This window comes from Podarcis gaigeae (assembly GCF_964106915.1).
Source record: "Podarcis gaigeae genome assembly, chromosome: 6".
In the NCBI taxonomy this organism is placed as follows: domain Eukaryota; kingdom Metazoa; phylum Chordata; class Lepidosauria; order Squamata; family Lacertidae; genus Podarcis; species Podarcis gaigeae.
The window spans coordinates 12,803,437-12,819,465 of NC_139682.1; the positions used below are offsets into that span (position 1 = coordinate 12,803,437).

At 37.6% G+C, this 16,029-nt stretch overlaps 1 protein-coding gene across 1 annotated transcript in view; it reads left to right on the forward strand.

Annotated features, from left to right (window-relative positions):
- Positions 1-16,029, forward strand: part of SYCP2 (synaptonemal complex protein 2) — a 51,001-nt gene that overhangs the window by 1,165 nt on the left and 33,807 nt on the right. Inside the window, exons 2-18 of the mRNA XM_083744102.1 lie at positions 1,409-1,458; positions 2,263-2,403; positions 3,609-3,737; positions 4,807-4,911; positions 5,586-5,610; positions 6,762-6,847; positions 8,078-8,166; positions 8,919-8,953; positions 9,848-9,990; positions 10,068-10,120; positions 10,756-10,801; positions 11,386-11,481; positions 11,975-12,035; positions 12,258-12,406; positions 14,843-14,917; positions 15,391-15,549; positions 15,637-15,733. Coding sequence (XP_083600228.1) covers positions 1,432-1,458; positions 2,263-2,403; positions 3,609-3,737; positions 4,807-4,911; positions 5,586-5,610; positions 6,762-6,847; positions 8,078-8,166; positions 8,919-8,953; positions 9,848-9,990; positions 10,068-10,120; positions 10,756-10,801; positions 11,386-11,481; positions 11,975-12,035; positions 12,258-12,406; positions 14,843-14,917; positions 15,391-15,549; positions 15,637-15,733 — 1,516 coding nt within the window. The 5' untranslated portion in view covers positions 1,409-1,431. The remainder of the gene's footprint in view (positions 1-1,408; positions 1,459-2,262; positions 2,404-3,608; positions 3,738-4,806; positions 4,912-5,585; positions 5,611-6,761; positions 6,848-8,077; positions 8,167-8,918; positions 8,954-9,847; positions 9,991-10,067; positions 10,121-10,755; positions 10,802-11,385; positions 11,482-11,974; positions 12,036-12,257; positions 12,407-14,842; positions 14,918-15,390; positions 15,550-15,636; positions 15,734-16,029) is intronic.

Consider the following 16,029-nt stretch of genomic DNA (forward strand, 5'->3'; position numbering starts at 1 on the left):
CAAGAAAAAAGGAAGGAATGTCACTCCAAAAGTTCAAAATTATGTACATTGGCTAATAAAACTAAGGGCATTGGGTTGGATCTAATCCTAACCAGCTCCCTAGCGTGGCAAGGTTTTATGGAGCAATAGGGCCGCTTCTGTATCTGCAGCCTTGCTATGCATGTCAGACGGAAGGGGCAGTGAAATTGCTTCTGCAGCCTGGCACTGGCACTGCAATTGAGCCCGATAACAGGTGGAAGGAGGACCCCTATGGCAGTGCTGTGATGCTGGTGTAACTGTAGATGAAGTCTCAACAGCCAGCAGGCTAGGTGGAGGGATACTTCCCCCTCCCCCCAGAGGCCTGGTGCAAGGAGATTTGAATTGCTCTGTCGGATGTGCTTAGTGTGAAATCAATGGGATTTAAGTGAATGCACTATTTTTAACTTGAAACCAGCCTAACAATATTATAATAAACCATGGCAGTCCTAATTCCAGTGGAGTGGTGAAGATGTCCCACTAAATCATCAGGTTCACTTCTTGGGAGTGCTTCTGGATGTGTGCCTACTGGATAGCTAGGCTAAGGCTGTGACAGCAGCTCATACCAAGCTTCAGCTCATAATCAAATATGTCCCTTCTTGGAAAATGGGGGTCTAAACTCAATGGTGGCACATGCCCTAGTAAACATGACTAGTTTATTGAATGTGGAACGGCTCTTTAATATTTGCCATAAGGTTAGTTGCAGAGTTTTTAAGTAACTGCACACTGAGACTTTGGCTGACCTCTTGCTAAGAAGTTGTGCCATTACTGAAAAAGAACCTGCAGCATCAATCTACCAAATTTGATGGGTGCTGATGTGTTCAGAATGGAATGGAAGTGTTCAGATCCCTAAGGTATGCTGGGCCTGGACTCTGTAGGGATTTATTAATACATTGAAAAGTACCAGAAACTGTTGGAGAAGTCCTTGTATATTAATGTTTTTATCTATTTTTGCCTTTAGCAAGCAGGCATTCTTCATCAGTTGTAACTTCTGAACCATTCTCAAGGGCAACTGTTATAGTAGGCAGATACACCAGTTCAAATATTAAATGGTGAAAATTGTGTTGCATAACTTTCAATGTTTGCATGTATACTTGGAAGAAGTTAACTGTGTTCAATGGGGCTTATAATGCTACTACATAAAATGAATCAATACTATTGTAAAGTAGATGCAGAGTCAGATTTTGAAGCAGAAATAGGTTTTGATTGCCACAGATAATCTTAAAGAACACATCATTTTAACCATTGGTTTACTTGTACATTTTTATTGTGTTTTTAATATTACTGATAAAATGTAACTTTTCACAGTTGGAGTGTGCAGTATATTTATATTAATTAAAATTAGATTTTATATTAATTAAAATGTGCATTTTCTTAATTTTTTGCCTCTCAGGTTAAGTATATGAAATTGTCAAAATGCCTGTTAGGAGGCGGGAAGGACAGGTATGTGCTGCTCTGTATCTGTTCTGAGTTGATTTTGTTTTAATAGCTTAGCCTTTTACATTACCAAATAATAGTTTTACGGGCATAAGGTATTTGTTTGTTTTTAATAGTCTGTACAGGCCTTATACATTATTATTCCCAAGAATGATTTTTTTTTGTTCAATCCAGACCCCAAAGAGTTGTAGAAAATTGATTTATTTGATGTTTAGCGCACCCTTTCCTCCCCTCCACCCCGCTTTGAATGTGCATAAAATAATAAAACTAGTGGAACTACTGCAGTATAATTGAATACACACATGGTTACCCAAACCACTATATATCTTCCAAGTATCTTTGATTCAGGAACAGGTAATTGTTTCTTAATTCCTAAGGAATGTGTACAAATGCACACATAGAGCTTCTACATGATACCCCCCTCCTTTGATTTAAGAGAAAGGGGCTGCATTGCCTGCACATGCCTTTGCTTATATATACAGCTGTCTCTTCCATTGATTTGAATGGAGAAGCCACTGTGAGCATGGAAACTTTGAGTTGTGTCCAGTGTAGTACTACTTGAGCATCCCATCAGCGCAAGGATTTCTGCTTGCACAATGGAATATTCCCCCCTTTCCAGTCATTGCTATTAACACTAACATCTTTCTAATATTTTAGCACTATACCTCTCTTTAAAAAAGCCAGAAAAGCATTTTAGTCCTAATTAAAAGATTGATTAAAAATACAGATTTGCATGAGATTTGTCACTGTGCTCAATGTAACTAAAGTATTAAGTAGTAGTATTTGTGTGCTTTCCCCCCATTCTGACAGCTGGAAAAATGTATAGATGATGCTACAAGAAAAAATGACTTCCAAGCATTGGAACAGTTCTTGGAAACTGATTTTTCTGATGGTATTTCTCACAAATGCAGCAAACAGTTTCTCAATAAATTAGACAAACTTATATGCCAGGTAATGGATTTTTGTTTTTATGTTACGTCAGTACATAGTGGAATATTGTATAAAATATGTTTAGGGCAGTTAGAATTATAGGAGAACCATGGGCTTGATAGTATTATGAAGTATTGTTGATAGCATTCTGCCTCTTTGAGATGAAAATTGTCTGTTGTGAGTTTACAGACTCCATATTTCTGTTAATCTCTCAGCACAAAATCACATATGAACCTACTCAGTGTTTTCTAAGTTCTTCTCCATTGTCCTTTTGCCAACAGACCTGTGTTGGGTGGGAAAAGGAGAGAGGTCTTTTAAGTTCTATTGCATTGCCCTCTTTTTGTTCACTTTTAAATGGACTGTTAAGATTGTTTCATCATAGCATGCATTTTACAGTAAAAGCATTGTTATTCTTTTATTCTGCTGCTGTTTACATTTTTATCCAGTTATAAAGGCATTTTAGGAGTAAAAATGTTTTTTGTGTTATTTACAATTTGGGTGGTACTGTGGTCTAAACCACTGAGCTTCTTGGGCTTGCCGATCAGAAGGTTGGCAGTTTGAATCCCCACAATGGGGTGAGCTCCTGTTGCTTGGTCCCAGCTCCTGCCAACCTAGCAGTTCAAAAGCTCCCCAAAAAAGTGCAAGTAGATAAATAGGTACTGCTCCGGCAGGAAGGTAAACGCTGTTTCTGTGCACTGCTCTGGTTTCAGTGTTCCGTTGTGCTAGAAGAGGCTTAGTCATGCTGGCCACATGACCCAGAAAAAAACTGTCTGCGGACAAACGCCGGCTCCCTCAGCCTGCAAAGCAGGATGAGTGCCGCAACCCCAGAGTTGTCCACAACTGGACTTAACTGTCAGGGGTCTTTTACCTTTACCTTTTTAAGATGACTTTGATTTTATCATTAAAAGTGATGTAAAATTCAATTTCTTTGTGGAGACAAGCAGTTTCTTTTTTTAAGAAAGATGTTTCCTTAAATATGTGACTTCAAGGGGTCGGAGTCCTCCAAAATAGTTGTGAAGGTGGTGCTGATGTGGTGCAAGGAGGGAATCAGCAACATTTCTACCACCCCCATATGCCCTCAGATTCTTGGGTTTTATCTTTTTCTTCTTTTGGATGGAAGGAGTCATTCATTTGTGGCTGACAAGTCTGGATCCAACCCATTGTTTTCATCCTATTAAGTAAAGTTTTTTGTATAATTACTGAAATTTTTGTTTTTCAATTTGCAGGGACTTGACAATGAAGAAGTCAAGAATGTTTCCACTATGTTGAATACTCTTCTGAAACAAGGCAAAAATATAACCATATTAGGAGAAATTGGGTTTCCAGCAATGATAGAATATGGTCTTGTTCAAAAGATAAGTATAGGAAAGTCAAAAATATTTCCTAGGAGTAATTAGAGATAAAGTACAGTGGTACCTCTGGTTAAGAACTTAATACGTTCTGGAGGTCTGTTCTTAACCTGAAACTGTTCTTAACCTGAGGTACTATTTCTGCCGCCGGAGCACAATTTCTGTTCTCATCCTGAAGCAAAGTTCTTAACCTGAGGTACTATTTCTGGGTTAGCGGAGTCTGTAACCTGAAGTGTCTGTAACCTGAGGTACCACTGTAATAGCAGCATATTGGACGTCCATTTGATTTGAGTGCTGAACAGTGATTTAAAACTGATAATGGCTCCTTGTATGGAACGCGAGTGGTGCTGTGGGTTAAACCACAGAGCCTAGGACTTGCCGATCAGAAGGTCGGTGGTTCGAATCCGCATGACAGGGTGAGCTTCAGTTGTTCGGTCCCTGCTCCTGCCAACCTAGCAGTTTGAAAGCACGTCAAAGTGCAAGTAGATAAATAGGTACCGCTCCGGTGGGAAGGTAAACAGCATTTCCATGTGTTGCTCTGGTTCGCCAGAAGCGGCTTAGTCATGCTGGCCACATAACCCGGAAGCTGTATGCCGGCTCTCTCGGCCAATAAAGCGAGATGAGCGCCACAACCCCAGAGTCGGTCATGATTGGACCTAATGGTCAGGGGTCCCTTTACCTTTACCTTTACCTATATGTATCACTAAATCATAATGATCCTGCTCCCCAATAATGATCCTGCTCCCCAATAATTGTATCAGTCATTTGAGTGGAGAGGAAATGAGCCCCATCCCCAGGCTGATTTGCATGAGTGGGGGGCAGTTATGTGCCTATGTGTTTTTCTTTTCTCTCTCTCTCATTCATTCTCTTTTTCTTTATGCAAGCATGTGTGATAAACTGTGTTGACCACACCTACCACTGGCATGAGGCAAAGTTGACCATGAGTGCACATTGCCCCTGCGCCAAAAGAAGGCATGTTACCCTTGGTTTTCAATTGGAAAACAGCCTGGTGAATTCTAGAAATTATAATAACTTTTAAATGTATACTTATACAAACCTTTTATGTTTTCTCTACATGGTAAATTGGTTTGAAAAGGCTCAAGAAATTATCCAAAATAGAGTAAATGAAAAGAATGACAAATTTGCCACTCTGTTTGAAGACTTCTTTGATGTTCTTATGGTAAATATGCACCTCCTGCATTGTTCCATAAATTGACATGTATTTATTAAATATTTATAAGATGTACTTGCTAAATATTTGATGGAAAGCTTTTTTATGTACATTATTTTAACTCTTTGGTCATAATTAAATATCTAAACATTAAGAAAACAAGAAATCCAACTGTATTAAAAAGCCAATTAGATTTTCATTGTTTATCCCATATGCAGATAAAGGATATCATGTTCAAAATTTCTATTTGCTTATTTCAAATGTAAACTATAGTTATGCACATATAAGCAATCTCATTAGGTTGTCTCTTCTCTTTGTCCATTTCCTCTTCTTTTTCAGCATAATTTTTTGCAAATATAGTTATTACATGTGTATTTTTCTGGGGTCTGCCTAAACAGAAACAGAAATCAGTTCTAAAGATTTCTCATTGATAGCAGAATTCAGTGGCTTTGGGGCACCCAGTTTTTGCTGATCCTTCCTATTCACTGCAGCCTGTCTGTTTCCTGAAAAGCTGCTTCCTGAAATGCTGTACCTCTGGGTTTAGCAAAATTCAGGTTCTGCCTTGGATGAATGAAATTGCTTTTTAATAGCACAAAGTCACCATTGGATACAATCCATTTCCACAAATAAATTAGTCCTGATTGTGCAGAGTGATTTTAATATGTTGTTTATTTAAATTGTAGATAGTACATGATGCCAGCAGTAAAGGTATGCATGAAACTAATTACTATAATTATATTTATTATATTTCTAGTTGCATATACTGTTGGTCCTATAGGTGTTTTGATTACTCAGTAATGAGTGTATTCTATATATTACAGTCAAATAGCCTAGATGCTGGGCTGGGGGAAGGCACTTACACATTGTCATAAAGAGAAAATGCATCCCAAAAAGTGGCAGGGAGAGGAAATAGACTTATATAAATTTTGCATATACTAATTTATGTAGAGAGAGGAAGAAAGAAAAATTGATGGATGCACATTTAGGCTGTGTACACACAACTGGCTTAAAATGCAGCCAAGTCATTTTACCCCCAATTTGGATGAATCTGGTTTCATCTTCTTATGAAATGCAATAGAGATGGATTGTGGCTAATTTTGTGTGTATACCACTTCCCAAAACAGTGCTAGGAGGCCACTGGATAAATAGTAAATAGGAGGATGTACACAGCCTTAGGTATTTTTACAGTAATTTAAATAGAAATGCATTACATTTCACTATAATGGGGAATACTGTGGTCAGGTAAACTGTGTGCTTGCTTAGTTTGCTGTCCAGATGTTGTGTGTTGGTGGGCCTCTTCAAGAAACCTACTGCTGCTTCTTATAATTCTTTATCTTTAAAGTTGACTTGGACTAGACAGCTCTTTAAATAGAAGGCTGTCTTATATAAAGTAAGACACATGGCGATCTTACTGGATTATGAAGTTTCAGATAATCTACAAGCTTTGAAAGATGCTAAGTTTGTGGCTCTCTGTAGAAATGAAAAGGACTACTGTTGAATCGTTATAGAGAAAGAGGCTGCAGTCCTCTATACAGTCTTCTTAAATCCCATTGATTTAAGATTTAAGCAGCCCAACTTTCTACAGAGATGCAGCCAAAAGCTCTAGCAAATGAGCTTTACTGTTCCTTGTTCCTTTCAGGTTGCATAAATTAAAGATGGCTGAAATTTAGAATGCTTATATGTTAAATTCCTGTTTGTTTTGTGTCACTTCAGACAATCAATATTTATAAAGCTTGCTTGCTTTCTAAATGAAAGGCTTTAAAAGTGTTTATTCACACTATAATTGCCAGTTTTAAAAAAATATAATCATATGGCTTTGTAGAGACTTATGTAAATGATATATTACAATATTTGTTTAGGTAAAATACAAGTACTAGAAAATTTTGTTTTGCGAACATGCACACTTGCTACCGATAAAAGAATTAACATTTATATTCAGCAGGAGGTAAGAAATTTCTTTCTTCTGAGTAATGTTAGGTTTTAATGATTACCCTTTTACCTGGAGTATTTTAAAAAGTTTTTATTTTAAAAAGACAGTGTAGAAATAATGCACGTATACCTACTTCTCTGATCTCTGTGTCCATTTGTTTTAACGTGTCTATTTTGATGCATTTCTTTTATATATTTTTGAAAAATGTTTCTCTGCTAGCACTATACCACTTTTATAATTTAAATAAATTAACATCCATTTTTTCTCAAGCACTTTCAAGAACATTTCCTTTTTTATTTCTCTTATGTAATTTCTGTTGTTCAGTCCCTTATGTATTCTCTGGCTACTCTATCAGCACATAGCTGATACCATAGCTGACATACTAGCCACTAGGGTTGACTTTTGAAAAGTGCTTTTGTATTTTTAGTGATGCTTCATTGTGTATAGTCGGCCACATACTTGTCCAACAAACGCCTGACTGACATGTTCTTCTGCAGATTGTGGGTAGATAGTTTATCCAGACTTTAGCAGAGGAGAATTTCTCTTGCTCCACTAAACTGATATCCCTTTGTTGTTGTTGTAGTAGTAGTAGTAGTAGTAGTAGTAATAATAATAATAATAATAATAATAATAATAATAATAATAATAAATTTTATTTATATCCCACCCTCCCCAGCCGAAGCTGGGCTCAGGGCGGCTAACAGCAATCAATATAGTTCAACCTTCTAAAAACATTCATTATAAAATTAATTAAAATCAAATTAATGGCAACCATCAAACAAAATTCTGTGCAGGTTGCCAGAGGAGGGGGTCAGGCTGCGCCCTGACCAAAGGCCTGGTGGAACAGCTCTGTCTTGCAGGCCCTGCGGAAAGATGTCAGGTCCCGCAGGGCCCTAGTCTCTTGTGACAGAGCGTTCCACCAGATTGGAGCCGCGGCCGAGAAAGCCCTGGCTCTAGTTGAGGCCAGCCTAACCTCTCTGTGGCCTGGGATCTTTAGGATGTTTTTATTTGCAGACCGTAAATTTCTCTGCGGGACATACCAGGAGAGGCGGTCCCGTAGGTACGAGGGTCCCAGACTCAGATTTATATATTACAGAATAAACATTTAAGATCTGCAGTCATTAAGATCGAGATTCTTAAGTTACATTGTTTTAATGGACAATTAAAGATATTCTTTCACCTAATGCATTGCAAATATTTCTTGTTCTAATGTAGTTAATATTCAATCATTTTTATTATCCTTAGGCAGTAAGAAAATTGAACACAATGCTTGATTCTATGCCCCGAGATACTAGAAAGAAAATTATTTCTACAGAGGAAATGCAAGAAGTCATGTAATTATTTAATCTTTAATATAATTACATAAGTCTTTCCCCTTTTCATAAAACTAGAACCTTGGTAAGAGAATCTAATTTTGTGGGGAAATCGTTTTGTTGACATGGCTTAAAATATTCTTTAGGCATAATCCAGCCTCTGGGTTAAGCATTTTTAGAAAGCTGCTCTTAGAAAGCAGTATCAAAGAAGAAAAAACACAAGATGCTGGTGTAAGGAAAGCCAATGTAAATTAATGCAGAAATCTCAGCCAGATCAAACATGACAAATGGCCAACCAACCTCTGCTTAAGAACCTCCAAGAAAGGAGAGTCCATCACTTCTCATGAGAGTCTGTTCCACTGTCAGACAGCTCTTACTTTTCTGTTCTTCCTGATGTTTAGTCAGAATCTCTTTTCTTGTAACTTGAATCCATTGCTTTGGCTCCTACGCTCTGGAGCAGGAGAAAACAAGCTTGCTCCATGTGTCGGCCCTTGAGATATTTGAAGAGGGCTATTATATCTTCGCTGTCTCCTCTTTACCAGGCTAAACATACCCAGTGCCTCAAGTGTTCCTGATAAAGAGGGGCCAAACGTTATTTTTATTTTTACAAAATCAGCTCAAAAATAAACAGAAAAGAAGACTTTTGGGAATAAGATATTCTTAATTGTGGATATCACCATGAAGGGGATGCACAAATCATTAAACAAAAGTATATAATTTTTTAAAAAACAAACAAACAAACAAACCCTGAATCATAATATTTTGTTTTGCAGGAATAATATGGGAAAGAGAATTTTGGAAGCTGGGGGTAAGTGCAGAGGATAGGAGTAGTTTTGCCATTGTGCCCATATTGACAGTGTTAGCAGTATAAAGAATTGCATTTGAACATGAACATTAATTTGACAAAAGCATTTAGTTCACACCTAAAAAGAACCCTCCCGGCTCTCATCTGGGAGCTTTCCCCTCTTCCTCCAGCTTCTCACACTGGGAGATCCTCTCTACCCTGCCTCTCATGCAAGACCCTTCCATCACTTTCCTGTATGTATCTTCCTTTAATTTAAGATAGGGAACTTCAAAAATCAAAACAGAAATATAGATAGAATTAACAGAAAGAAAACAATAATTAAAGATCATAGAAATGTAAGATAAGTAACTAAAACCAAAGAGAGAGCTCTTCTTATTCTCTGTTCGCCAATTATGTAGATAACAATTATTCAAAATATGTACTTCATGTTAATATCTAGCTGTATTCAAGTTCAGCTTTTTCACAATCTGCTAGGTGTTGTTTTCTTCATCTTCAAGCCGAGGCATCTAAAATTTGCCCTTTTCCACTCTTTGAAGAAGAGATCCCCATTGGCACTCAAGGACTCTAGTCATGAAGCATCTTCATATTTTAAAAAAAACCGTACTGAGTATGCTCATTCTTCACTGGGCTGTTTTAGAGGCTTTTCCCTCTAAAGATTATACCTAGTTCTGCAAACCTTGAGGTCCCCCAAATCATACTCATGCTCCCTTTTTGTTTCTCAGTAGCCCAGTTTGTTTCTCAATAGCCCAGATAGCTACATGGCTATCATAACCCATTACCTTTATGCAATATATCATACATTGTATCATTTTTTTAAAATTAAAGCAACTAGTTAGCCAATGTAATATTTATCCCTGGAAGGAGGTTTTATGCTAATATTCCTCTTGTGCATTATAGACTATGACCTCCAAGTTGCCATTACAGAAGCTTTGTGCAGAATGACATCAGAAAAACAGAGGCGAGAACTGGCAAGCCAATGGTTTTCAATGGAGTTTGTTAGTAATGCATTTAAAGAAATTAAGGATTCTGAGTTTGAAACAGTAAGTCACATTCAAATACTGGGTATTTCAAAGCAAAGGTATGATTGCAATACTTAAGCTGCTTTTCTCCTTAACAGGATTGCAGAAAGTTCCTTAACCAGGTGAATGGCATTTTTGGAGACAAAAGAAGGTATGAAGTTAGCAATGAACCACCCTAAGATCGTTTGATGTCAGGCGGTATAGAAATGTAATTAATAAGAATAGTAATGGAAAACACTTTTTTAATTGGAGAAGAATGCAACATTGGATATATACAAATGCAGTTATGATTTGACCTTTCATAAGGTCATAACACCTTGTTTGTGGGATCTGCACTGGCTGCTAAACTGCGTCCAGGCCAAGATTGGCAGTTTGATAAGGCCCTATACTGGATGTAGTCAGATTACCCAACGGGTCACTGCTTTCTGCAGAAAACTCTTATTGAAGTCTGCAAAATATCAGAAAGCTGCTCAGGCAACCCAGAACAGCAGTGTCATTGTGGCTGCTGGTTCTTAGTGGAAAAGCAATCTTGTTAAGATATGACAGGTACCCACTTTTTGCAGTTTGTTCCTTCTTTTGTTTGAGGCAAGAAACTTAATCTCTCCAATAGAATCTTCTAACCGGTGGGGAAAATATATATAAACATTTTTAGGAAATATTTTGTCCATAAGCAGGACTTTATTTTTTTCCCATCTGAAAAGGTAATGAAAAGTGGGAACAATTACCTGTGTGATTGATGAGGTGGGAAATGAACATATCTTCATTCTGTAAATACTTTTTTGACAGGGTTTTTACCTATCCTTGTTTATCAGCTATGCTTTGTGAACATGAGGTAAGTTCATTTCTTTTGTCTTGTGTATCTTTTGTTTTATTAGAACTATTGGTGTTTTTGTTTAAAATTGAAACAGAGATATGTGTTTGATAGAGTGTCAAAAAATTAAAGGTTCTTTGGAATGAAAAGGCAAATGAGTTATTATGACATTGGAGATTTGACATCAACATAAAATTCTGGGCCAATTTGGACCTGGCATTCCTAGTTTATTAAATTTAATAATGTTGAAATGAGTGTTTGACTAGTGTGCTCCCCCACATCTCTTCCTTTTAAACATTGTCCTCTTGGCATCTTAGTCACAGTTCCCCGTTATCTCTGAAATGGAGAACTATGTTTTGATGTCGGTTTACTAACAGTTTGATCCTGGTTAGTAAATTAACACAACACTACAGTTTCCTGTTTCAAATGTAATTGGGAACAATGGTTTTAGGGGACCAGGAATGAAGTTCTGAATATGATGTGCAAGATAAAGGGTTGAGTATACAGGCCTTACCTGTTCAATAAAACTATTGTGTATTTAGTAAGAAATCTTACACCATTATACATGCATTTATGATTTTATATTTGGATTGAATTTCCTTTAGCTACAGATCCCAGCAGATGACAACCTTGAAGAATTTTGGATTGATTTTAATACTGGTAGCAAAAGTGTATCCTTCTACGTTGCTGCGGATGATGGTGTAGGTTAAGTTTTCTTATTGTATATTGTAATAATTTTTTAGGGATAGTTCAGTATTCAAAGAAAATCAGTTAAGCTCTGCTATGAAGGTACATTAGAGTAGCTGAGTGGATTTAGTAGATGTAGACTTTTTTCAAAACTACACTAGGTTTGGCAAGGGGGTGCATGGACTTTTATAGTCCTTGCCCTGCTCCTCCCCCAGCTGATGTGTCCAATCAAACATACCAAGTTTCCTAGCCCACGTGCCCACTTTGGATAGTTGGGGGAAGGGAGCAGGTATACAAAAGTGAGTGGAAAGTGGCACCTGTAACAGAAAAAACTGGCAGATCACTTAGAGATTTGGTTGACATGCTAGTCCACGATCCTCCAGGAAAACTAGTGCTCCAGGAGAACTAGTTGTTAACTTGAAATGTATGCCTTTTAACACCATATTATGCAAGCAAACAAAAATACAGTAAGAACTTTCATCCCTTTTCATCAAATGTTATTTTTAGGGTCATCAGTGGGAAACTGTTTGCATTCCTGAAGAAGAAGTAAAAACATACATTATTGAAGGTATTGCGCACATAAATTTATTTCTTATTCACAGTTACTGCTTCTATTAAAAGGGAAGGATGGGATTCATAATGAACCAATGGTGTGATCATTATTCATTTCTTTCTTTAAAAAACAACAACCCTAAAGTTTATTTGACTGCTGCATGCTTCTGCAATTTTTACAAATAATTAACATATAAGTAATAACAATTTAATATGAACACGCTTCATTTTTGCCTAGAGAAAGACAACAAGAAATTGTTGACAATACATTTACACAATCCAATGTCTGTGGGTATCCAAGAAGGAGAGAAAATAATACTGCATTTTGATTCGGCATTGGAAATTGTGGATGCAGCGTTGAAGGTTTATGGTGCCTATAAACGTCAGGTAAAAGCGAACCAATTTCCTTTCTCATCTATCCTCTATCTAGCAACTGAAACAAAAATGGACGTTTCATTGTTTAGTGATTATAGTTCTTTTCATAGTTGGTTCTGTTTCTATTTATGTATTGCCAGTTATTCCTAAATGAACACCACATGCAAGCACTTGTCCCAAATTAAGCTAGGGTTTTCCAGTTCTGAAACTGCCGCAGAATAAAGTAGTGGTGATTTGTGTTGAGCAAAATGGGGGAAAGAATAGAAATGTACCGGTACTATAAATTACCTTTTAAATGAGAAACAGTCTAATACAGGGATCACAAACATTTTTGGACCACATTTCAATTTTTGAGAGAGTACTGGGGGCACTGGTTACAAAATTGCTGCTATGGGTGTGGGCATGGCAGAACACAAAACTAGAGACAGCCATCCCCAATCACCTTATGCTTACCATTAGAAGTCAGCTATGTCCTGGTCTTGATTGTGGAGATCACACAATATTAATTTCACACGCACATACATACATACATACATACTGCTGCTGTCTAATAGTAACAGGAAGCATTCCTCCGTACCAGGAAGAATATACAGGTGAAACTCGGAAAATTAGAATATCTTGGAAAAGTTCATTTATTTCAGTAATTGAACTTAAAAGGTGAAACTAATATATGAGATACTCAGGACATGCAAAGCGAGATAGGTCAAGCCTTTATTTGTTATAATTGTGATGATCATGGTGTACAGCTGATGAAAACCCCAAATTAACAATCTCAGAAAATTAGAATATTAAATGAAATCAGCAAAACAAGGACTGCAAATAGAGCAATATTGGACCTCTGAGAAGTAGAAGCGTGCATATGTACTCAGTACTTGGTTTGGGCCCCTTTTGCATCAATTACTGCCTCAGTGCGGCATGGCATGGATGCTATCAGCCTGTGGCACTGCTGAGGTGTTATGGAAGACCAGGATGCTTCAATAGCAGCCTTCAGCTCTTCTGCATTGCTCGGTCTCATGTCTCTCATCTGTCTCTTGGCAATGCCCCATAGATTCAGGTCAGGCGAGTTTGCTGGCCAATCAAGCACAGTAATCCCCAGTGGCGTAGCGTGGGTTGTCAGCACCCGGGGCAAGTCAAGTAATTTGCACCCCCTAACCCATGGATTTGCGCCCCCTAACCCTAACCCCCAGATGTTGCGCCCGGTGCGGCCGGCCCCCCCTGCACCCCCCACACTACGCCACTGGTAATCCCATGGGCATTGAATCCGGTTTTGGTACTTTTGGCAGTGTAGGCAGGTGCCAAAGTCCTGCTGGAAAATAAAATCAGCATCCCCATAAAACTCATCTGCGGAAGGAAGCATGAAGTGCTCCAAAATCTCCTGGTAGACGGCAGTGTTGACCCTGGACTTAATGAAGCACAGTGGACCAACACCAGCTGATGACACAATTTAATTTGGGATTTTCATCAGCTGTATGCCATGATCATCACAATTATAACAAATAAAGGCTTGACATATATCGCTTTGCATGTCCTGAGTCTATCTCATATATTAGTTTCACCTTTTAAGTTGAATTACTGAAATAAATGAACTTTCCCACGATATTCTAATTTTCTGAGTCACCTGTATAAGGTAGACGCACCATAGTCTCTCATTTCACAGAAATCACATAGAAGGTAGCTGAACATTTTGCCCCATCACATACTTTCTAGGAGGGCTGGAGACTTTCTTTTTAAATAAAAGTTCAGCAATCTGAGGCCCCTGCTGAGGGACACCAGTAAAAGTCCTTGTGGGTGCTGTGGCACTATGGGTGCTGTGTTAGTGAACTCTGGTCTAATATAAGGCTTTAAGCTAACATGTGATACAACAATTCAAACATACTGTCCTCACACAAAAATGCATATGCACTTTTATTGAAAGTGTCCTGAACAAGCGGAAGCAATTTGCAGTGAGTTGGAAATGACAAAAAGCAAAAGGGAAAGCTTTTCAGATCGCTATTGATGGTTTCCCTCACAACAATGATTGTGAATTAGTCATTGCCCAAGAGAAAACACAAAAAGAGGTCTCATAAAAAGCCCTTTATAACCTAAAAAGTGCCTTCTTTCTTTGTGTAAAGAGCCGAAACTGCAAAAATAAAGTTTTCCCTACTTACTATAAATTATTTTAATTTTGTATTTTCTGTTATACAGTGGTACCTCGCGTTAAGAACTTAATTCGTTCTGGAGGTATGTTCTTAACCTGAAACTGTTCTTATCCTGAGGTACCACTTTAGCTAATGGGGCCTCCTGCTGCCACCGCAGCGCAATTTCTGTTCCCATCCTGAAGCAAAGTTCTTAACCCGAGGTACTATTTCTGGGTTAGCAGAGTCTGTAACCTGAAGCATATGTAACTTGAAGCATATGTAACCCGAGGTAACACTGTATTGTGAAATATTTACTATTTAAATTTTTCAGGGATTTACAAAGAAGAATACTATGTCAGTTGCCAAAACAACAGTACATGTCATTTTTGATGAAATTGAATCACAGGTTTGTATTTCAGTTTATAATGGGGTAATATTAAAAGTAAGCTTCTGACTAATAAATATGGAAGGCGTGCATTATTGTCTGAGATGGTGTATATTTTATAATTTCTTTATCTGTTCAAGTCTTTCTCATGAAAACCTTGTTATTCAAAAGCCTAAAAGTGACTCATCCATTCACATTAAATCCCAGCAGAACAGCTGGATGTTAGCATGTGTGCATTTTAAACAAAATACTTTTGGGGCTACTATTTTATTCAGATTCTGCATGTGAGTGTTCTAATCCTACTCCAAATGTCATGCATAATTTTATACACCTCAGTCATGCTCCCCATTACTTGCCTTTTTTTCTAAACTGAAAAGCACCCAAAATCAAAGCCTTCCCTTCTATCCTTTTATCCATTAAGTTTATCTGAAATATTTTTAATAAATTGATTAGTATTGAACTGGGATTTTATTTTTTAAAAAAATACTGAACAGGTTATTGTACCAGAAAGTCAAGTATCTCCTTTGGAAGAAAACTCCTGTAAACCACTGGAAGATAAAGATACTCATTCCCCACCACATCACTATCTTCAGACACAGGAAAATCTGAATCAGAAACTTAATAAGGGGGACTTTCAAACGGTTAAATCCAAGGTAATTTGTATAATAAAGTGCAAAGGAAAATTATGTATATTACATTGCATGGTTATTTTAAATTATGCTTTTCTCTTTTATTTCAAGATTAATCCAGGTAAAAGGAAAGTGTCTGAGGCATCAATGGTGGTGCTGTCTGCTGCCAGGTTGTCTATGCCAAGTCCATTACCAGCAGTTAATACTTGTAAGTTAGATGCAATGTTGCAAGGTGTAATTTACTGTTGTATTTGCTATGAAAAATGCCTTGTTTTTATAACACATCAACAATTACTATCAACATCTGGGACAGGGGAATAAAATACCCTTTATAAGATTTTGGGCAGAGCAATCCAGCAGTCCAGTTATGCTAGGTGTGAGGGAGATACAACTCCGCTGTGTTGGCAGACATATATGCTTAACCTAGGAGGCAAGGGAAAAATACAACTCAGAAAACCCCCAAACTGTACAAAAATGGCAGATATCCCCCAATCAGGGCTCTGC